General features: G+C 44.7%; 1 protein-coding gene across 2 annotated transcripts in view; it reads left to right on the top strand.

The window, feature by feature from the left end:
* The first annotated feature begins 1,385 nt into the window (after positions 1-1,385).
* LOC136573156 (transmembrane protease serine 11G-like) overlaps positions 1,386-23,790 on the top strand; it is a 43,959-nt gene continuing 21,554 nt past the window's right edge. The window contains exons 1-5 of one of the 2 annotated variants that reach the window (XM_066574382.1): positions 1,386-1,555; positions 12,866-13,005; positions 17,175-17,314; positions 18,983-19,050; positions 23,033-23,190. In XM_066574382.1, coding sequence (XP_066430479.1) covers positions 12,867-13,005; positions 17,175-17,314; positions 18,983-19,050; positions 23,033-23,190 — 505 coding nt within the window. In that variant the 5' untranslated portion in view covers positions 1,386-1,555; position 12,866. Of the gene's footprint in view, positions 1,556-10,743; positions 10,867-12,865; positions 13,006-17,174; positions 17,315-18,982; positions 19,051-23,032; positions 23,191-23,790 lie in introns of those variants that run through there. The other variant, XM_066574383.1, reaches the window with a different exon arrangement.

The raw sequence follows: 23,790 nt of genomic DNA, 5'->3' as shown, positions 1-23,790 counted from the left end.
TCCCATCTTGTATACAAGCTAGACGTGATACAACAGGGTCCTAGAGCCTCCATGCCCGCCCGTATCACATCTTGTATACAAGCTAGAGGTGACAAAAGTGAATAACAGGGAATTTATGCCTGAGTGAGTGTGCATGGAAGGAACTAATCAAAGAAGCTGAAGTGTTTCTCCAACTTTAAAGCCAAGCGAGGTAAATCACTGAATGAGAAACTATACTTATAGCTCTTAATGGAGGGATGAGCAAACTGGAGGACACAAAATATATGACAACGCTGATGGAGTTACAAAATATAACATCTGCTACCAGAGATGTGGATTCTGTAAGCCTTCAGTCTAGGACTGCCTAGGCTGAAGGCCACAGTCTAACGAATCTCCAATTTCTTCACCCTTAACCTCTGCAAGGAGGTATGGACTTCATGGTTGCAGTCCCGAGTATAGTCACTAATTGGTGACAGTAGCTCTGATGCAGAAGTAGCATAGTCAGAAATGGAGCAAAAAATCATCACCAGAAGAACAGTCACACTATGCCAGACGGGATGAAGCCAAGATGAAACGGGATGAAGCCAAGAGTCAAGAGTAGAACAACAGTTACCGGATGAACAGTCCCAAGGGCGAGATGGGCAGGGAATCAATGGCAGCCTCTCTTTTAAATAAGACACTAGGTCTCCTGTCATCTGTGGACACTGGCTAACTTGGCAACCTAATACCGCCATGAAGCCAGAATAGGGGAGTTGCAGCCTTATCCAACAGAGTCATTGCGGAAGACAAGAAACATCACAGAAGCAGCAGAAGAGGAGGCATTGATTAAAGGTCACAGGCATTAGCCGGAGCCTGATACAAGAACCGAGCCAACCGTGTAACACAAATGTTTTAGTCAGAGTCAATAGAGAAAGGGTGGTGTTACCTGTTTTGGACCCACATCTATAAGCCAGATTTAATAATGGCTACAAAGAGGGTCACTCGCTTTCGAGGGCCATTGACTTTAGTGGGCACTGCGTGTTTAATATACCCGGCGGTGGTAGGGAGGCCACAGGTTTCAGCTGATTGTTGGTGGTCCCAACCATGGGGCACTCTTCTCATAGATAAAATACCTCTACATCACCTCTTCCATCCACATGTGTCTTACAAGGTTTGAAAGTTTGTCACCTTTGAAAATATTCATCTATCGGGATAATAACACTTGCTCTCGTGCGCTACCTAGAAGTGTTAATAATTTGCCAGCGTGTTGGATACACATATCTCATTACCATATTTTCTCACCGTTCCAACTGGTTTATTCTGCTGCAACCAATGTAAATGAGGAAGTAGGTATACCTTACGTATTATTAATCCAATGATACTTTCCGTGTTGCACTCTCTTTTATTATCACCTGCAGATCCAGACCAGTCAGACAAGTTTAAGGCTAAGCACTTTGTGTTTGCTTGTTTAAGAATTGTCCAACCCTTGGGCTCAAAATAGTTAAAGGACTTTCTTATACCTAGGAAAAAGTTGTAGCAGCGTGATCATTAGCGAGACGACTACAAGAAGGGGTGAAGAAGCGCATACATCTCCCAGGTAAATACTCGAAATATCTTCATTTTAAAGGATTTTATGACGAGTGAGTAGAGGAAAATAGCATTTCAAGGAATGTGGAAGCTCCGATCTGTATTAAATAACCTTATACAACACATTGTAGACATGCAGTGTTGTCTGATCTATTACTATTTGCTATTCTATACCTGTACTGTATATAATTATATGATAAAGGGGACTTCAAGTCAAAATAGATGAAGACCAATTAGATGAATGATCTATCATGTCATGGATGGATCATGGCTGTGTCTGCATGAACGACAGACTTGTTTTTTTAGTGCGTTTTAGGTAACAGAACGGATTTCTGAGCATCTGTGATCTTCATATTTTCATATTTTATATTAGAGCTAATGGAAAGAGGTTGCTCGGGTGACGCAGCACCATTGTTTTTTTACATTTAAGGACTCTATAGTGATGGGGTCTGTTACACTGGATTGGAGCATAGCAAATATGGAGCCAATATTCGAAAAGGGGTCAAAAAGTGAACCTGGAAACTACAGGCCAGTAAGTCTGACTTCTATTCTGGGTAAAGTGTTTGAAGTTCTTCTAAGAGATGCTGTTCTGGAGGACCTCAATGAAAATAGCTGCATAACTATGCAGAAGCAGGGCAATGTGAGCCACTTAACTCTGCTTTGGGGGTCTGAAGAGAGGTGAGTATAATCTATTTTTTTTATTTTAAAATAGGACCAGTTTTTGATAACATTTTTTATGTTCATGATAAAACCCTTTAATGACCTGGTAGAGGGATTGTGCAGTAAAATATCAATATTTGCGGATGATACAAAACTATGTGAAGAAATTAACACAAGAGAGGACAGAATGCGGTTGCAAATGGATCTAGATAATGGCCCTTCTACATGGCACAACAATCGGGTAAAACGATTGTACGAGCGCTGACATCACCACTTGTACACTCGTTTTAGCCGATTGACAAACTTTACCGCTGGATTGCAGACTTCTCGCTCATCGCTTCACGGTCTACGTGAAGCGCCAAGTGGGGAGCATTGACATAGAACGACAAGCCCGCGATTGAGTGATGTTTTTTAAGCTGAAGCGGGCGTATATGAAAAATACAGCAGCTGGCTCCCTGTCACCTGCCCTAACGCCAGTTAATGATGCTTTAGGCAGGATCCCTTTTAGACGATCCGATTCTCATTTGAACGAGCGAGGGACGTCACCGCTAGCTCGTTTGCTCTCATGTAGCCTGTTTGTATGAGCCAATGATGCCTCTGTCTAAAGAAGTATCGTTCCGTATCATTCAGTCTTTCACATTCGCTGTATAAGGGCCGATGCCCACGGATGGATTTCTGCCACGTTCCCCGCGACGGAATAATGCAGCTATTAGGTCCTATTGAACCTAATAGCTTTTCTGCCTGTCAGTGCTCACATGCATGATTCTGCCGTGAATTTCCGCTGCGGGGAAAAAAATCGCAACATGTTCTATTTTCACCACATTTTTCTGCAGCGGAGGTCTCCATTAATATAGTATTAACCCTTTGCAATCCAATTTTGGATTCAGGGTTTTCTAGGGGGGTTTCTCTTTCTGCCATTATACAATGGCGCCACCTGCTGGCTAGAGCAAGTACTGCGGTATTGGACATGCTGGAGAGGCCGTCGACAACTAAGCAGTCAGTAATATACAGTAAGAATACCCTGCCGGACGTCTTCCGACATCGGAGCTGTAGAGCCTTCAATGAGAATGTCTTCAGACGTCAGACAGTGGATTGGAAAGGGTTAATAGAGACTGCAGATAACAGCAGGGACTTTCTGTTTACCACCGCAGTACTCCCGCAGCGTAAATCTGTGGGCGTATGTTGCTCCATCCATGCGCATAAGTGACTGAACGGTTGCCATATAAAATGAACGATAAGTGAAGGAGCCAACGATGACTTTTATGCCTGCCTTCTCATTGGTCGTTCCCTCATTGGCCCACGTCTGACTAAACGATTATTTTTCACTTTCTCTCATTTGAACACTTTTTTGATAATCGTTCCCTCTATAAGCACCCTAGGCCTCAAATTAAGGGTTTAAAGTACTAAATAAATAAACATTGTATTGGGGGAAAAAAGCATTTTTTTTTTGAACATTCAATTTTTATTGCAAAAAGGGTTTTCAATATAGTTACAGAAATCGTAATAAACAAGTAACAAAACCTCATTGGATTAGTCATCGCAGGGTTTCTTAGGCCGGCTGCACACGACCAGGTTGGATTCAGCATGCGGGAGCCCGCAGCCGAGTCTGACCCTGTGCCCAGCCGGCATCCATGCGTACCTGCTTTTCTTCTTCTTTTCCTGTACTGTGGATAATTCGCACGGCTCGCCGTCGGACATGTGCCGTACTGTTTTTGTTTTCTTTTAAATCTCGCCTTTAGGAGATGACTCCAGAATCCGCGACCTTTCCGTAACGTCATTGCTTAACCCCTTAATGACACGGCCTATTTTGGGCTTAAGGACGCAACAATTTTTGGCGGATTTTCTTCTCCGTTTATCAAAAGCCATAACTTTTTTATTTTTCCGTCGACGCGGTCATATTGAGGCTTGTTTTTTGCGCGGCGAACTGTAGTTTTTATTGGCGTCATTTTTGGGTACATTGACTAAATTGTAAAACTTTCTTTTTTTTTTAGGATAACAGGGAGAGAAAACGCATCAATTCTGCCATAGATTTTTATTTTTTTTTTACAGCGTTAATCATGCAGCATAAATGAGACATTCCATTTTTCTGCGGACCGGTACGGTTACAATGATACCAAAATTCTTACATTTTTTTTAGTTTTTTCCACTTTTCTGCAATAAAAACCCTTTTTTTGGAAATCTTTTTTTTCTTCTAAATCGCTGCATTCAAAGTCCTGTAACTTTTTTATTTTTTGATGTACGGAGCTCTGTGAGGGCTTATTTTTTGCAAGACGAGCTGTAGTTTTTATTGGTACCATTTCGGGGTACATACGGCTTTTTTGATCACTTTTATCGCATTTTTAGTGAGGCAAAATGCTAAAAATTAGCATTTTGCCTCAGATTTTTAGCGGGTTTTTTTGCGTTTTTTTGCGTGCACAGTCAAAAGCATGTGCATCTTATTGTACGCGTCGTTACGGACGCGACAATACCAAGTATGTGGGGTTTTAATTTTTTTAACCTTTTTTTTTATGCTAATCTGAGAAAAAGCATAAAAAAAGTTTTTTTTACTCTTTTTTTACATTTTTTTAATTCATTTTTTTAATCTTTGTTTTTTTTACACTGTTTGAGTCCCTCTGAGGGACTTTAACCACTGCCCTGATGATCGCTGTGATAAGGCATGGCAGAGCTGCTGCTCTGCCATGCCTTATCGCTTATACAGCGATCTCAGACACTGGCAATACAGGATGCCAGTGTCTGGCGTCCTGTTACCATGGCGCAAGGGCGGGCTCTCGCGATAACATCGCGAGAGCCGGCCGGAGACACAGAAGGAGTCCGCTCCCTCTGTGAACTCTTTCCCTGCCGCTATCTACTTAGATCGCGGCAGGGAAGGGGTTAACAGCGGGACGCCGGCTGTGACTGACAGCCGGCTCCCGCTGCGGGATAGCGCGGGATCATATGTGATCCCGCGCTATCTCCAGTACGTAAGTTTACGTCCTGTTGCGGGAAGTACCAGGCTCCCAGGACGTAAACTTACGTCCTACAGCGGGAAGGGGTTAATGTCTGCGGGTCGGATGGCTTCCATTCCTGTCGATGGAAGCCGTCTGTGCGGAATCTGCACAGAAATAGAGCATGCTGAGATTTTACCTCTGCAAGCAGAAAATTTGCAATTGATTTCCATTCGTGTGGAGAAAAAAAGCGTTTTTACATAGCATGCTATGGCCAGCACTTGCTGCAGAATCCGGAGGCGGACGCCCGCTCCGGATTCCACAATGCAAATCCGCCCATGTGAAGCCTTACATAGAGCTTTAGATGTGTAACTTAAAGGGGTTGTCCCGCGCCGAAACGGGTTTTTTTTTTTCAACCCCCCCCCCCGTTCGGCGCGAGACAACCCCGATGCAGGGACGTAAAAAAAAAACGCTCAGCGCTTACCTTAATCCCCGCGCTCCGGTGACTTCTATACTTACCGGTGAAGATGGCCGCCGGGATCCTCTTCCTCCGTGGACCGCAGCTCTTCTGTGCAGTCCATTGCCGATTCCAGCCTCCTGATTGGCTGGAATCGGCACGTGACGGGGCGGAGCTACACGGAGCCCCATTGAAGAAAGTAGAAGACCCGGACTGCGCAAGCGCGTCTAATTTGGCCATTAGACCATTTTAGACGGCGAAAATTAGGCGGGCTCCATGGAGACGAGGACGCTAGCAGCGGAGCAGGTAAGTGAAAAACTTTTTATAACTTCTGTATGGCTCATAATTAATGCACAATGTACATTACAAAGTGCATTAATATGGCCATACGGAAGTGTATAGACCCACTTGCTGCCGCGGGACAACCCCTTTAAATATAATAGAACTAGAAACTTTCGGATCAAGTCATCAGTTTAGTACATGAAGGAAGAGATGAAAGAAGGTAATCAAAGCAAATAGGACTTTGGCATGTAGCAAAAATTGCTGTGGATCCAGACTTCCCAATTCTTCATGAATTTTCCTTTCTTGCTTAATGGCAGGAATGCATGTATTCGAACCAGCTGTTGTTAATCACAGCCTTAATTATATCTGTTATAGAAGGAATAGCATTACCATTCCACAATTGGGCGATAGATATTCTGGTGTATCAGAACATGTATCATCGGGGTACGAACATTATGGGGTATGTTGTCAGGTTTAGTAGAGCCATAGCTGGATTCAGGGATAACCGTGTGCTACAGAGAGTAGACATTAATTGGAAAGTCCAGGAAAAGCATTTTAAAGGGGCTTAAACATGTAATTCATAGCGTGTTGGAGAAGCTCACGTCTAACCAATGACAGTAAAATACATCATATTTGGTCACACAACAGTTTAACTTATTTCCATGTACAAGTCAGTTACTGTAGGTGCAATACAAATCTTGCTTTATGTAACCTTGATATCATAAAGACATGAAGTTAAGCTTCTTTATTTGCCATATTGTTCTTTATAAGTTTCCATTGTGTATTGAAGCCTTTCCTGTTAAGATTCATTTACAAGTTGATTGCCTTACAAGACTCGTCCTTCTAGTTACACGTTTAGTAATTATCCATACTGAAGTTACTAGCATTCACTAGAACTCTTCTGGGATGCTAGCAAAGCAGGTTAATAATTCACAGTAATCAATGCATTTTGCACAACAGTAGAAGGTGAAAGTTTACATTCTTTTAAGGCTGGCTGTCTACGGGAGGGGTGTCATTGCGAGATCTGCAGCGATAAATCGCACACGGAGCTCGCATGACACGCTTTCCATAGGATAACTAAGGAAAGTGCAGCCTACTGCAACGAGCGGAAAATCATAGCGATTTTCCGCTTGTGTGATTCAAATCACGGCATGCTACAATTCTCCATGAGGAGCCTATGAATATTTGGCTCATTGTTGAGACCTTTTAGTGTTCCCGCCGCTCCCCCACCTCCTCCCCCGCGGCAGAATATTGCTAGCGCTATTCCATCGCGCCCATGGACAGGCAGCCTTATGTTGAGGGCTTTAAAGTAATGGATACATTTTGTTCAACTTGTAATTATATATAGCATACTGACGATAAAATGGCAAACGTGATAACTTTTCCGTCCCTATATATTAAGACATGATATCTCACAAATTCTTATTTACACATGAAGGCTGTGACTGGTATGTAACAGAACAAAAAATAATAGGTCAGCACGCAGAGCTTCCATAAAAAGAACTTTTCTATATTTTATTACAGTTAAAAAGATGTTACAGTACAAAAGAGATGAGTATCCAATGTGCAGCAGACAGGCGGAAGAAAGGCATACAACATATCAGGTACAGCCTGTCTGCTGCACATTGGATACTCATCTCTTTTGTACTGTAACATCTTTTTAACTGTAATAAAATATAGAAAAGTTTTTTTATGGAAGCTCTGCGTGCTGACCTATTATTTTTTGATTGATTGTGCAGAAGACCGTGTGCTGCTGTTTGTGAGATGCAACTGTGACTTATTATATTACATGGTATGTAATAGGGTTCTGCCCATGTACAAAGAGCAGAGCAACGATGTGCCATTATTAAATGTAATTATGGATTAATGGGAACAGACAAGGAAGTCTGAATGAATTTAACCACATCATATTCAATATTTGTGTAACATAACTGTTATGTTCCAAATCTGTCCTACCGCTAAATGAGGAAACCACAAATCCCACTCCTACGCAGATGTCATTCTTCAAAGGATTTGGAATGTCGAATGAAAGTCAGCCATTGATGTACTGTGTATTAGAAATGTCATCAGTGCATGTGGTTCCCAAGTGGGAACTCTAGTAGTGCTAACCCAGCAAATATCCTTTGTTGATACTTTAGGCTACCTTCACACGTGACAACTGAGCTGCCGAGATTCTGCTGCAGAATTTCTGTTGCATTTCTGCAGATGGCCAGAGTTAACAAGCTTTGCGAAATTTGCTGCATTTTTTGTTGCAGATTTTGTATATGTAGTTGTGTGTTTTTGTGCAGATTTTCTGTTGCGGAATGTGTTGTGTTTTTGTGATATGTAGCGTTAGTTTCTGCACACTAGAAAACTTTGCTTTCAAACATCAACAGATCTTCAAGCAGATTCAGTGCGTTTCTGCAGCTAGGATGCTTCAAAATCTGCAACAAGACTCTATTTACAGATTTTGGTGCAGATTTTGTTTCCTGTTGATCTCTATGGAGAAAATCCAAAACGGGTAACGTGCAGTTTATGCAACATAAATAGACATGCGGTGGATTTCCGCAGCAAAAAAAAATCCATGATGTGTGAAGGAGATTTCTACTGTAAATGCTGTAGTATTCCTGCAGCTATTCCGCTACCGGAGTTTGCTTCCTGTGTGAAGGCGGTAGTTTTGGGAGAAAAAAAATAAACTGAAGCCTGGTCAGTGCTATACCCAAAAAGTTATACTCGCCTTACCTGATCCCCCGCACTCCCCAGTCCCCTGCTACTTTTGTCTTCCTGCTGCTGCCATGACATTCTGTCATATGGACATGTGACTGCGGCAACCAATCACTGGCTGATCCTGAGTTACAAACAGCCAGTGATTGGCTGCAAGAGTCACATAGCCCTGTGACAAGACATCAAGGCTGCAGCCGGCAGAAGAGTCCAGCAGGTGAGCATGCACCACTGGAACAAGAGCTGTGGGGGATAGGGTGAGGTATGACTATGCTTCAATCAAATGTTTTATCCTCAGGCTATCCCTTTAAAGTGTTTGGCCAGAAAACAAAATTTTTTTTCAAACTGGGGGAAAAACATTGATTAATTCACCCTATTGTAGGGGTTGTACATTGGATTTCCTTCACCGGGGCAAAGATTTGGTTTGTTGCCAAACTTCTTTCTCTAAGCCCGCCCTCTCCCCACCCCTTGTCCAAAGCCATCAGTTGGAGGAGGCAGGACGGGACGGCGCTTATTTCCCCCCTCTCTCCTCCCCCTCCCATTGCAAAGAACGAGCGGAGAGGAGAGCAGAGGTGAGCCTGCAATGGGGAGGGAGGGGAAAGGGGCGGCGTCATGGTAGTCTCGTCGTATATGCGCCGTAACTCATGCCGTCTGAGCGGACGCACAAACGTTTGATTTGTGCGCCCATTCACCAGTTTTATCTCTCCCAACATAGTGTATATCGGCCGGCCGTGAAAACGGCGGCCGATATACGCTCGTAGGAAAGATGCCTTAGGCTTAAGCAGATAGGTGTGTTTTTCTCCAGTTATGCGGCCGGGAAAATCGCGGCCACATAACGGTCGAAACGAAACCATTGATTTCAATTGTTCTGTTTCCACTAGCGGTATTCTTGGGTGGTAGGACTACGCCTAAGAAAAGATAGGACTTGTAACTTTTCTATGAAAAGATAGGGCAGGACCTTTCTTCCCTCTTTTTTATTCAAAGTCTCACACACTATAGCGCGGAATTTGAATAGTTCGAAGAAAAAAAAAAACCCTGGTTCATGGGCAACCACGTTCCGTCGTTCAGCGTACGCCCAAGTGAGGACGCTGATTTAGAACTGAACGATTATAATTGTCCAGAAAATTGTTCGAACAAGCGAAACCGAACGATAATCCTTTAGTTTAAACGCGAGTCAACAACTGAACGATGAACGGATCATGCGGTTCTCGTTTGTCGCTCAGTTTCAGCTGGAATGAAAATCAGCGCCGGCTCGTTCACCTGGCGGGCCGTTCAGACACAGAGCGTTCATAGGAATGTGAAACGCTGAGCGATAAGTGAAGAAGAACGGCATGATTCTCAACGAGAAGTGTGCAGCCTGAAGAGGCTGTCCGAGCGGCGAGCTGATGATGACGTCACCGGCTCATTCGCTGGGGCAACCATCAGATGCTCATTCTGCCATTAGTCTCCACCATAGCAAATCTTATCATTAGAGATGAGCTAACGTACTCGGTAAGGCCGATTTCGCAATCGAGCACCGCGATTTTCAAGTACTTCACTACTCGGGTGAAAAGTACTTGGGGGCGCTGTGGGTGAGCGGGCGGTTGCAGAGGGGAGTGGGGGGGAGAGGGAGAGAGAGAGAGCTCCCACCTGTTCCACGCTGCTACCCCCCGCTCCACCACACCACTCCCCGCCCCACAGCGCCCCCGAGTACTTTTCACCCGAGTAGTGAAGTACTCGAAAATCGCGGTGCTCGATTGCGAAATCGGCCTTACCGAGTACGTTTGCTCATCTCTACTTATCATGTTTTTAATGCTATCCGCCTTTCCCCCTTGGCCAGTGCCTCCTGATCTTCACCCTACCAACATGTGCATTATCAGATCGATATCACTAAGCCTGCCTGGTGATTAGTTATCTGAGGGATTACTTTATCGCTTCCCTAAGTAAATGTTATCTCAATGTTATCTCAGTAGTAACACAGAGACGTTCCATGTAACTCTGTATAGAATTGTTCCCCTTGTTGGGATCAAATGCTGCTATTTATTAACCGTCTAACTCCGTCCTACATAAACCTGCAATACTGTGATAAATCATGAATCACACTGAGAAAAGTGACTTGTATCTGCAGCCATTTCCAGCGCCACTCCCATCATTAGTTCGGCTTACCTAGCATGTCTTCCCCCCCACTTGCTTCCTGCTACCTGTTTGGTAGGCAGCAGAATTATTAACTTGCTTGCGACCCATTGCCTCGCATTGACGTCCACAGCCAGAGGGAAAATACACCTGTATTTATAGTAGGTGGGACGCAGGGGATCTCAGGTGAGCCGAAAAACTGCATCCAAGTCCGTTGTGTTTATTACTCATCTGTGAGGAGCATACATTATTTACATGTATATAGATTGATAGATATAGATATAGATATATAGATAGACCTATATGAGTATACAGATCTATATGTGTGTGTTTCTGTAATTTTTCACCAACTGGCATGCTGAAGACTTCTGGAGGGTACCAGAAGTATCTCCCTGTATGAACATTACAATCACATAGAGAGTTTCATTCGAAGCCAACAATACTATATACTATTCAGGCTACCATCTGAGCCTTTCTGAAGCAGTTACATAGATATACAATGTATATATATATATATATATCTTTTTTTCACCAGTTTCCAAGTGCTATCTGCCTCTCTGCACCAAACATATTGAAGTATATCAATGATTAATTGGTTAATAAAGATAGAGAAATGGGTGTTTTTAAAATACAGAAAGCATTGATTGACCTCAGACATGTAGAATGTTAATGATATGCAAATTTGGATTGATATATGGTAATGCCGAAAAAGCTTGTGTAATTCACCTTAATTTAATGGACACTACAACTAGTTTGCTGTGGGTATATATATATATATATATATATATATATATATATATATATATATATATATATATATATAATTCTGTACATACAGAGGAGTGTATTACATTCAGAGTGAATTCCTCTGAAAGTGCCCCCCCCCCTCCTTTTTCCTCTTGCTGTATGGTGTCCATTTTTTTCTCCCTACAGATACCAGTGGATTTGTATATGATGACTATCAGACACGTGATTTAGTTTATTTAGATATGTATTTATGATGGAGCAGTGCATGCAGTCTTGTTGTGTGGTTGCGGGAGGGTGGAGGGGTTAGAAGATATGTTATCAATTTATTGTAAGTGAAAGACACCAAAAACACTTACTGTATATACTCGAGTATAAGCCGAGTTTTTCAGCACAAAAAATGTGCTGAAAAAGCCCCCCATGGCTTATACTCGAGTGAGGTAAAAAAAAACAAAAAAAAACACAATACTCACCTGTCAAACAGCATCTGTGTCCCCGACACGATGCTCTCCCCAGCGGTGTGGCAAGCTGCTTCAGACTTCTCCCCGCTGTCATCTCCCTGCTCAGTTTCCAATTCTCCCGCTGTCAGCTCTATGTATTTAAGTGCTGTGATTGGATTGAATGCCAGCCAATCACACCGGGCGCTCGATCATTCAAAGCCATTCAGTGAATAACATCACTGAATAGCTGTGATTGGTTTATCAAGCGCCGGTTGTGATTGGCTGGCGCTCGATCCAATCACAGCGCTTAAATACATAGAGCTGACAGCAGGAGAATTGAGAACCGAGCAGGGAGATGACAGCGGGGAGAAGTCTAAAGCAGCTTGCCACACCGTCGGGGAGACCATCGTGCCGGGGACACAGACGCCGGCTGGGAGGTGAGTCTTGCATTATTTTTTTTTTACCTAGTATATACTGGAGTATAGCTCGGCTTCTACTTGAGTCAATAAGTTTTCCCAGTTTTTTTGTGATAAAACTTGTTGACTCGGCTTATACTCGAGTATATACGGTATCTTAAGGTGAGGTTCAGGCGGAGCGGAATTGCCATGGAATTTCCATGCGGACCCTCCGCACAGAAATTCCTCTGCATTCACAGTCGCAGCAAAGTGGATGACATTTTGAAAAGCTCGTCCATGAGCTGCAGAAGTAACCTGCGCAAAACCGTGCGGAAATTGACTTGTCGTACGGAATTCAAATTCGCAGCATATTCATTTTACTGCCGTTCACCTCTTCTCCATAAAGGGGAAAATTCCACACAGGAATTGGCACTGAAACTCGCACCAAAAGGAGGCAGGTTTTTCGCGGCTGATCTCAGTGGAATGCCCGCGGTGGACATTCTGCTGGAAATCAGCCCTGTGTGAACCCAGCCTAAGGAGCTCATTTACATAAACCCTCTAATTGCCTTACTTGTGCATATTGAAAACAAAACTTTTTTATTTTAGGATGACTGAGTTGGATGTGTCGGGCGTACCACCAAAGTCTTCCCAGAAGCGCATGATAATCACGATAGCTGTCGTTACTGTTTCTATCCTCATTATCATTGGAGCTATTGTTGCCGCCATTGTTATAAGCCTGGTCTATGGTAAGACTATTAAAGCAAAATTATGTTTACATTTATGAATACATCAGAGTCAGCAGACTCACGATAATTAGCATTTTTTGCCATAAATAATCCTTAATTAGTCATAATTAGTAATGTGAAATACATGATTCATGTAATAAATAGTCTCATTTCAAGGAGCTAGAAAGAATGGTATATATAGAAGGGATGAGAGGGGCCTTGTAGCAAAGATGGGACCCTATTTTGGAAACCTTTCCATAACCATAGGGAAAATTCCTCAGCCCTTCATTTGTTAAAGGGACACTCTCATCAAGTTTGGTCCCCATAAATTACGTTATGGGACTCAAAGGTAAGAGAATGGGGAGTTTGGGATGTGCATCTCTCATTCATCTCCATGGGAGATGAGCGCACAGAAAACGTCAAGCTGACGGATTGTGTGGAGTTCCCAGGAGCACACTGCTAGAACGTGGTGCCTGGTGAGTATGAAGTACAGCTCCCCGGACTTGCTATTCCATCAACTTTAAGCCCCAAAACATAGTTTACTTCTCCTATGGGTGGAGACATGTGCTGGAGAAGATGCCCCTCTTTCTTGGCCAAAGCCACTGTCCCTGGGAGTTGAGTAATGGTGGACTGGCCGGACAGTTGGGACATCGGTATCTCTTCCTTCTTCTCCTGTGACAACAACACATCATTGTCCCTGAGGCCCTGTAGCATCTGTTCCATCAGGCAGACAATGGGGATGGTCATATTGATCGAGGTGTCATCAGGACTTACCATTCTAGTCGCTCCTCAAAGCAGTCTAAAACAGCATCCATCTTTCAGCTATGGCCATTTCCCATGAGTCAAGTGACCGACCTCTATATAGCGTCCACTAATGGTATAGACCAGTTGGTACTCTGTGAATCACTCTCTCCTGGGTAATTGTGTATCGGAAGCGTTGCACTACATGGTGCATCACATGGGCACGTGTGTGAGATTGCTGAGCCAAAGGGCTGCAAGCAGGTTGGTCCCACACGCCCTTGCTTCAGATTGTGCGGTGTCAGCCATGTTTCACTCTGGGCCTGCAGAGCCATCAACAGCTCTCGGTCACGTGGCTGCGTTCCCCTAGGCGTATGAGTTTTAGGACAGCATTTTAACGTTTTCCACGCGCATGGAAGTCACATTTTGTCACGTGTGGATATCTGTACCGATGTGGAAGGTGTTGAAAGGTGCTACGAGGAGCTTGAGGAAGAGAAGGATGAGGAGGGGGTGAGAAGGGGACAGACAAGGATGAATGTTACAAAACTCTTAGGGGTACCATGAAACGTGGACCACCACTTCTGGCTTTAAGCCCCACTTGTAAGACATTGACCCAGTGTGCTGTTAAGGATATATAAAACACTCTTGGCCATGCTTACTGGACCTTGTGTCCATGGTCAACTGCACCCTGCCACTGCCCACGTTCTTCAAAGCCAGGGACTTGTTATCAGTCACATGAACGTGGAGCAATTGCTTCAGTGGGAGCCGCTTGAAATGCCAACCTTGCCCATCCTTTACACCTCCTTCACTGCCAGCACATCCGCTACTCCTCGCTTCCTTCATGTTTCATTATTATTTATTTATTTTTGGGGGGCTCACTTTTTGATGTAGCATTATGTAAGTTTTCAGTTAACTTTGTAGTTTGCAGTAAATAATTTGCAGTGGCCGGACTGGCGTCTTTGAAGGATGTCTGGGGCCGCTGACTGCACTGTGTATATTTGTATTTACTGCACCTTAAATAGGCCACAATCCAAGGGGGGCACGATATGTGGGAACAGAAGGCCACAGAGTATAGCTTGTACCTTTGTGAGCTGTCCCTGTTTGGCGCAATATATCTTATTTTGGGGGAAGCATGGTATAAACTGCTCACAGCAGAACCCCTAGCCCCACAAAACCGCGTCTCCCCTCACATCACAATATCCGCATCCACAGAACTATGTCTTCCATAACATCACACATTTGTACGCTATGGGTGAAACACTGCATAATTGCGCAGGAAGAACAACACATCTAAAACTAATTAGCCATTTCAATTGGTACATCTTTGTTAGGGAGCCTCGTACTATGATTAAAGCATTATAGTTGGGACCCCGTTACAGGTTTTGCATTGGGGGCCCAGAAGCTTCAACTTACGCCTCTGGGTATGGATGCTATTCACAATATACACAAACCTGAATCTGGGATTGTATGTTTAGCAGCTCGTACTACTTAACCCCTTAGTGACCAAGCCTATTTGTGCCTTAATCACTGGGCCAAATTTTGTAAATCTGACATGTGTCACTTTAACATATAATAACTCCGTTAAGGTTTTGCATATCCAAGTGATTCTAAAATTCCAGCAGCCCCCAATGAAAGCAGCCTGGAGCTGTCATGTCCAGAGCCCACAGGGCTTTAAACCCCAGAGGAAGCGTGTTTTTACGTCCTCGGGGATTAAAGCCCACTTAGGCAGGGCGTAAAAACACTATGGGCTGGTCACTAAGGGGTGAATATGCATTTCTCATTTGTATGAGAAGGCTTTGGAGAGCAACCAAAGTAGATCACAAGGCTACTTAGGGAAGAAAGCCATTCTTTTATTATGCCTTAGGGTATATTAGCAGGATATACCAGGGAACAATAAGTGGGATTAAAAGCAAGTATACCGGCTGCAGTAATATGGAAGGATAGGAACTACTGTATCTAGCATCGATCATGCATGTAATGAGGGCAAGTAGTCAGATTCCTTTTAGCATCTACATACAATATTACAATAGGTTAGCAGTATTCTTTCAGTGAGGCGTATGCGTATCAGCGTGCGCCTAACTGCTGCGTATTTGCGGAATCAACAATGATATTTATGCTTTTTATACTTTTATGTGTTAACTGAAAACTTACATAACGCTACATTAAAAAGTGAAGCCCCCCAAAAATATATAAATAAAAAAACGAAACAGAAAAGAAGCAAGGCATAGCGGATGTGTTGGTTGTGATGGCCCAAAATAGGCACTAGGGCTTATTTTTGGGGAATGTGTTATTTTACTTACCTAGCAGGCTCGTCCAGGTCTCTCCCGCTGCTCTCTGGAGCTCCGGCGCAGTTTCTGCAGTCCTCGACCGTCTTCACAGGATCAGGTCCTGGTTATGGATTTGATAAATTGTGCCTCTATGAAGTGATGGCTGTGATTGGTTCTTCAAGCACTACATTGATTGGCCGAGCCATGGCGCTTGAAGAACCAATCACAGCCATCAGGTCGTGGATGCGGGATTCATGAATAGGCTGAGACACGGCTCAGTCAATTCTTAATTCTGCTTCCACGATGAGATAGCTGTGATTAGTTCTTCAAGCGCCGTGGCTCAGCCAATCAATGTAGCGCTTGATGAACCAATCACAGCCATCGCTTCATGGAGGCTGGATTTATGAATCCCGTAACCAGGAATTGATCTTGTGTGGGACTGCAGGAACCTTGCCAGAGCTCTGGAGAGCAGTGCGAGGGAGCCTGCTAAGTTATGTATTCCATTTTTTTAATGTAATTTAACTAGGGCTTACTTTTGGGATGGGCCTTATATTTCAAGCCTCCCCCAAAATCCTGAAAAATCAGGCCAGGGCTTATTTTTGAGGTAGGTCTTAATTTTTGTGAAACAGTGTAGTTTTTGAAGCCCCTTAAAGCAACGATACAAGCCTGAAAAAGCAAACATGGCCGAACTGCTCTTCTGACTATCTGATGCTCCCTGTGCGTAGTATGCATTGGTCTTGTAAACATGGGTAGAAGCGCATTTTGACCGAAATGCACATAATCCTGCGTATTTTTCCCACTCTAGCGTGTATTTGTGTGCGCAAATGTGTGTTTGCACACACAAAAAAACCCATGCAAAATCCCATTGATTTTCTGCCTATATGCGCAGCGAATATACAGGCTTTCTGCGTATGTCATGCGCATTTAGGCACGCCAATTGATTTTAAATGCACGCCAAGAAAGGGAATGTTACGTATTTTTTCATGCAATCATGAGAAAAAATACGCTGATGTGAACCAACCCTTAGCTAATGATGCATACTAATGCAGGGTGAGCATCAGGTAGGCAGAGAAGTGGTGCCGCCATAAGGCCTATAGGGCTGCTTTATAGTAAATCAATATGACAATGCAGCCTAAATAAGCGTGCGCACCCCTGATTGAAATCATTGCTTACTTTCTTCAACAGTTAAAAAGAGTTCCGGGTCCGGTTATAATCCCCGTTACTTCAGAGGGTCATTCCGAATACTTGACCGAAACTACAGTGATGATTACAAAGACAGCGACAACTTTGAATACAGAATGCTGGCAGCTCAGATTGAAGGCATTGTAAGCATAAAAGCATCATTATTATTCTGAGGAGTCCGGCTTATTAATAAGCCGGACTCCTCAGAAACACTGGGAATGAATTAGACGTCTTTAGGCTTTATTCTTGCTAATTCTCAATTTCCCTTATGAGGAAAATGGAGTGAAAACTGAAATTTAAATGTGTTTTTTTTCTATCACCAGCAATGTCAATTTACGGCCGGCCGATATACGCTCATGGGAAAAAGCCCTAAGGCTTCTTTCCCACGAGCATACATCGGCCGGCATTTTCACGGCCAGCCAATATATGCAACCATCTGGGGTGTAGGAGGTTGTGAACAGGCGCACAAATCTACCGTTTGTGCGCCCGTTCACACGGCATGGGCCCTGGCGCATATACGGGAGGTCACCATGCCGTCGCCCCAAAGAACGAACGGGGAGGAGAGCAGAGCCACGCTGCTAAACTCCCTCCCACCTCTGGACGCTGTCATGGGCTCCCATAGGAACCCATGCAGCGGCCAGCGTATTCCGGCCCAAAAGATAGTTCCAGGACTATCTTTTGGGCCCAACATAAAAACGCCTGGCACTATATTGGCCGGCCGGGCGCTTTTATGTCTCGGGAATACGGCCGTGGGAATAAGCCCTGATTAGGACATGGTTTGGGATTTTATTGATAGGGTGTAACGCAAAACCTATTAACTAAGGGTTGTTTCACATCTGCGTTGGAACCTTCACAGTCAGAGGTTCCGCTGCAGATCTGTCACCAAATACTAGAAAAGCCGGGCCGCGAGTGCAAAACTATTGGACCCCATTATAGTCAATGGGGTTCATTCGGCGCTGTTCAGTTCCGTTCTAACACGGAGCGGTTCGCCAAGGAGATTCCCTTTTCCTGCTGCCCAAACATAGTAGGAAAGTGGAACTGCCCGACGCAAATGTGAACCCACCCTAATTGTTACTACTGTTAAATGGGGCAGAAGAGATTAAAAAACTGCTGGCTGTTTTCTTCCATGAACGGCGCCACTCTTGTCAACAGCCTGACTCTAGTATTCGGATAAATGGGACTGAGCTGTAAAATCAGACACACAGCTTATGACAACAGTGGCGCTCTGTCTAAGGCCTCATGTACACAACAGGTGCAGATTCTGCCTATGGAATACTGCATGGCATCGAGCCCTGACCGTGGCGGGTACCTGTGTGTGCAGGAGGCGGCTTCCACGCAGACCTCTCTCTTTTGGGGTTTTCTGTACTGCAGATTATCCGCACGACTCGTTTCGGACATGGGGCAGTACAGAATTTTTTTCCAACTACTGCTTTTCCCCCAGAATCCACGGCCCGCCCGCAATATCCATTACAGACAGGCCGCAGATCGGACGGCTTTTATTGACTTCAATGGAAGCCATCTGTGCAGGAACCGCAGGAAAATATAGCATGCTGCGATTTTTCATCCTCGAGTGGAACTTCAATTGGTTTCCGCTCGTGTGCATGAAGAATCTTTTTTTGCATTGCATGCTAGGGAGTGTTATTGCTGTGGAAGCTGGAGACAGACGCCCTATCCGGACTCCGCAGCAAAAATTGAACTGGGCCTTAAAGAAAGCTGCTGCGTTTTTTCTAATCTGCTACACCTTTAAATGCCGTAATTATATATACATACATATTATATACACACATTAATACTTCTTTTTATCGGCACAGTTGGAAGAAACGTTTAAGAACTCAGAGCTAAAGGCTCAGTACAATATGTCCAAAGTCATCGGATTTAGGTAAGCAAGTCCAAATTGTCAAAGGTAAAAGGAAATAGAGCTAAAATATGTCGCAGATCGCTGCTTCTCATTTGTTGCGCATTAGCGCTCTCTGGATTAGACTTGTGTCTAGAGATGAGCGAGCGTACTCGGAAAAGCACTGCTCGCTCGAGTAATGTGCTTTATCCGAGTATCGCTGTGCTCGTCCCTGAAGATTCGGGTGCCGCTGCGGCTGACAGGTGAGTCGCAGCGGGGAGCAGGGGCGAGCGGGCGGGAGAGAGGGAGAGAAAGATCTCCCCTCCGTTCCTCCCCGCTCTCCCCTGCAGCTCCCCGCTCCGTGCCGGCACCCGAATCTTCAGGGACGAGCACAGCGATACTCGGATAAAGCAAATTACTCGAGCGAGTACCGCTTATCCGAGTACGCTCGCTCATCTCTACTTGTGTCATATATTGACAAAACAGACAAGTAGAGATGGTATTAGATCATAATAGGCTGGCTTCACACAAGCAGATGCGTATTTGCGTGCAATGAGCGCTGTGTATTTGCGGAACGTTGCTTTTTTTGCGTGCGCATCGGCGTATATTTTGCTGGTTCACACATGCAAAAAAATGTGCAGTGATGGTCCCAGCCACTGAAATGGCTAATTACTGTAATGAGTTCAGGATGTGTTCTTTTCTGGCGCAATTACGCAGCGTATCACGCATCTTCTAGCATATTTCACCCACATTTCTGCATTCCAATTGCCTTCTATAGGGACTTTTGGCGCAGAAAAATAGAGTATGCTGCATTTTTATTTTTTTTCACAATCAAAATGATTGAAATCAATGGTTTCTATTCACTGCCTATTGCACAGATACGCCCATGTGAAGCTCACCTTAATCTAGCCGTATATGACCATCCATTGTTCTCACAAGTCAACCCCTACTGCATCCCCCCTGCAGCATTTTACAGCTGTAAGCCTGGCCGTGACCCTGCCTACAGCTGCGTATGGTGGCGACATTGTACTGGGCATGACCTTGTACGCACGCAAACGCTCCTGACAGTACACTTGTTTTTTTTTTATATTTGCTTAGCGATGACGCGTATACGCGCAGCTCATACACAATGTAATTGCCTACGGGCTGCGCGTATACATGTGACCATAGAGAACAATGTGCGCTATGTCACGTATATCCACAGTACAATAGAACATACTGCATTGTATTCTCCGCTCGCAGATTATGCCATTCTGACACGCTAATGTGATTGGAACTGCGTAAGGCAATGTAATTGATTGCCTGCGGGCTACCGCGTATCACCCGGGCGGACAGAGCCTGAGGAATCTGCTATAACAAGCTTTGCTTAGCTTCAGGATTGGTGTGCAGAACACAAATGTTCAATGGGATGTGAACAGAGGCTAATCTGGCACATTGTAGAGCTAGGGAGGGCACAGCCTGGCACATAGTAGAGCTAGGGAGGGCATGGCCTGGTACATAGTAGAGCTAGGGAGGGCACAGACTGGCACATAGTAGAGCTAGGGAGGGCATGGCCTTGCACATAGTAGAGCTAGGGAGGGCACAGCCTAGTACATAGTAGAGCTAGGGAGGGCACAGCCTAGTACATAATAGAGCTAGGGAGGGCACAGCCTGGCACATAGTAGAGCTAGGGAGGGCACAGCCTGGCACATAGTAGAGCTAGGGAGGGCACAGCCTGGTACATAGTAGAGCTAGGGAGGGCACAGCCTGGTACATAGTAGAGCTAGGGAGGGCACAGCCTGGTACATAGTAGAGCTAGGGAGGGCACAGCATGGTACATAGTAGAGCTAGGGAGGGCACAGCCTGGTACATAGTAGAGCTAGGGAGGACACAGTCTGGCACATAGTAGAGCTAGGAAGGGCACAGCCTGGCACATAGTAGAGCTAGGGAGGGCACAGCCTGGTACATAGTAGAGCTAGGGAGGGCATGGCCTGGTACATAGTAGAGCTAGGGAGGGCATGGCCTGGCACATAGTAGAGCTAGGGAGGGCACAGCCTGGCACATAGTAGAGCTAGGGGGGGGCACAGCCTGGTACATAGTAGAGCTAGGGAGGGCACAGCCTGGCACATAGTAGAGCTATTGAGGGCACAGCCTGGTACATAGTAGAGCTAGGGAGGGCAAAGCCTGGCACATAGTAGAGCTAGGGAGGGCACAGCCTGGTACATAGTAGAGCTAGGGAGGGCACAGCCTGGTACATAGTAGAGCTAGGGAGGGCACAGCCTGGCACATAGTAGAGCTATTGAGGGCACAGCCTGGCACATAGTAGAGCTAGGGAGGGCAAAGCCTGGCACATAGTAGAGCTAGGGAGGGCAAAGCCTGGCACATAGTAGAGCTAGGGAGGGCACAGCCTGGTACATAGTAGAGCTAGGGAGGGCACAGCCTGGTACATAGTAGAGCTAGGGAGGGCACAGCCTGGCACATAGTAGAGCTATTGAGGGCACAGCCTGGCACATAGGAGTGCTGGAGATGGATTAGGGTGCTTTTAGACGGAACAATTAGCGTTCAAAAAAATCGTTCAGACGAGCTAAAGTGAATGATAATCGTTCGGACTAAACGCGAGCCAACGATGAATGAGAATCATTCGCTTCTCACTCTTCATTTATTTTAGAGCTCTTTCACATGGGTGCGATGGGATTTTTGGCCGTCTGCATCGCGGCTGAGAGATGCATGGGCGAGAAAAAGACGCAACAAGGTCACAGTTAAATCTCGCATTTTCTCACCCATTTACACGGCCGGGCGCGGCGTATATACGGAATACAGCCAGCATAAATCCTCGGGAATCCTTTTAATGGCTCAACAGAGCCAGCTGACATGTTTAGTAGCACTAGCCACTGCTAAACTCCCTTCTTTGCCAACAACTCTCATAGAAGCCTGTGGAGCCACCAGCTGATAGGGCAAGACCTACCTTTTCCGGCCATGTCTAAACGTCGGCCGGCATGATGTTTTGACCAAGCCAAAAAGCGTCTGAATGATTGCATTGGGATCCAATGTTGTAGATGGTTGCGAATTGTAATCGCGGCTAAATTGGCCAGGTAAAAACGCTCGTGTGAAAGTAGCCTAAAAATCATCTTTGACTCACTCAGTTATCGATAATTACATATGAGACAGTGAACGCTTGTACAGCGATCGTTCAGTATCTCACATTCATTACGTAAAACACTGAATGATATTGAACGATTCTCGTTGAACAGGTCAGCGATGAATCTGCCTGTTTAAACAGCCTGCATGAGAATGAATGAGCTAGTGGTAACGTCACTCGCTCGTTCGCTTGTGCAAACAGCAAATGTCCATTCTAAAAGCTTGGCACAAATCAGAGCATGGGAAGATGTAGTCCTGCATATAGTAGGGCCTGGTTAGGAATAATATGGCGCACAAGACAAATCGGGAAGAAAAGGCCTGCCACACAGGAGATGAAACAAAGTAGCATTATCTGGTATGTAAAAGTGCTGAGAAACGACCCGTCTGATACAATGTAGAGCTTGGCACATAAGTCAGACATGCACATAAGATAACAGTCAGCTGAACGCTCAATTTACCAGACGTTGGCTACTTTGGCTTCCATTTAAAACCGGACAGAATTTAGACAGAAAGTATATATTTACTTACTGGAGAGAGCAGAATAAGCTCCTGCCAGAAAACTCTGGCAGCAGCTTATTTCCTTGGGGTGCTAGAGGATCAGGCATGTTGGAAGTCAGGGTACTACTGGGCCAATGGCTGATATGCCATCACTAAATCAGCCGGCTTGAATGTACATGACCATCTTTCCAGAAGGAGTGGTCTGGTTCCTTACGGCACTGTGAAGGTCAAAAGGCCGGCGTACGTTTAGCGCTAAGCTCCAGGAAGCCATGGTGGTGCTGGTGTGTGCTCCATGTTTGTGCTTACAAATCGGGGGTGAATGTTGTTTTGCGTTGAGGTGTATTTCACCTTGCTTAGTTTTATCCACTTGAAAGTTTGTGATTGCTAACATAATGAAATTGGTGCTTTGCAGCGCTGGCAGTGTTATACCAGATTTTCTGCTCCAGTTTCAAGTTCCGGCTGCTGACGCCAAACTTTCAACAACTTCTGTTCAAAACATTTTCTCAGACAATCTAATTAGTGCCTCCAATTCCCAATTTTCTATTTCTAAGGACTCACTTCAGTTGTCAGGTAAGTAGCTGATGATCCGACGGTATGTAATGTCATGATAGATTATGTAATACAACACTGTATATGACACCTACCTATATTACTCTACTATTTGTCCCATGCCATAAAGATGCAAATTACTTATTATCAACAGATTGTGAGTAAATTAAGGACAATGAATTCCAGTGTTCATAAGGATTATCCTAATAGTGAACATTACTTTAAGCCCCATTTATGCTCAACGATTGTCGAACGAATTTCCTTCATTAGCTATGTAAACGCTGTATATGTTGTTTGCCCTGGTTGGTGTTTATGCGAGGAATTTCTGGCCTGGAGGTTTTTAATTATTGTGAAGATAAGCCTTTGTCTTCTTCCGCATGAGGCCGGAACTCTGCCTGAGGACATGGTGATGGCGACATCAATAGAGGAGTTTAAGAGGGACTAGATGCCTTCCTACAGCGCTATGATATTACAGGATATACACATTAGGTGACCAGCGGGGTTGTTAATCTTAAATGTTGATCCAGGGATCACTTTGACTGCCATTGTGGAGTCAGGAAGGTTGCCTTCCTCTGGACCCAGAAGGAAGAGGTTGAAACAGACTGAACTAGATGGACATTG

This window comes from Eleutherodactylus coqui, chromosome 7 (genome assembly GCF_035609145.1).
Source record: "Eleutherodactylus coqui strain aEleCoq1 chromosome 7, aEleCoq1.hap1, whole genome shotgun sequence".
Lineage (NCBI taxonomy): Eukaryota > Metazoa > Chordata > Amphibia > Anura > Eleutherodactylidae > Eleutherodactylus > Eleutherodactylus coqui.
Note: the sequence above shows the minus strand (reverse complement) of the source record. Positions and strands in the feature narration are given on the sequence as shown.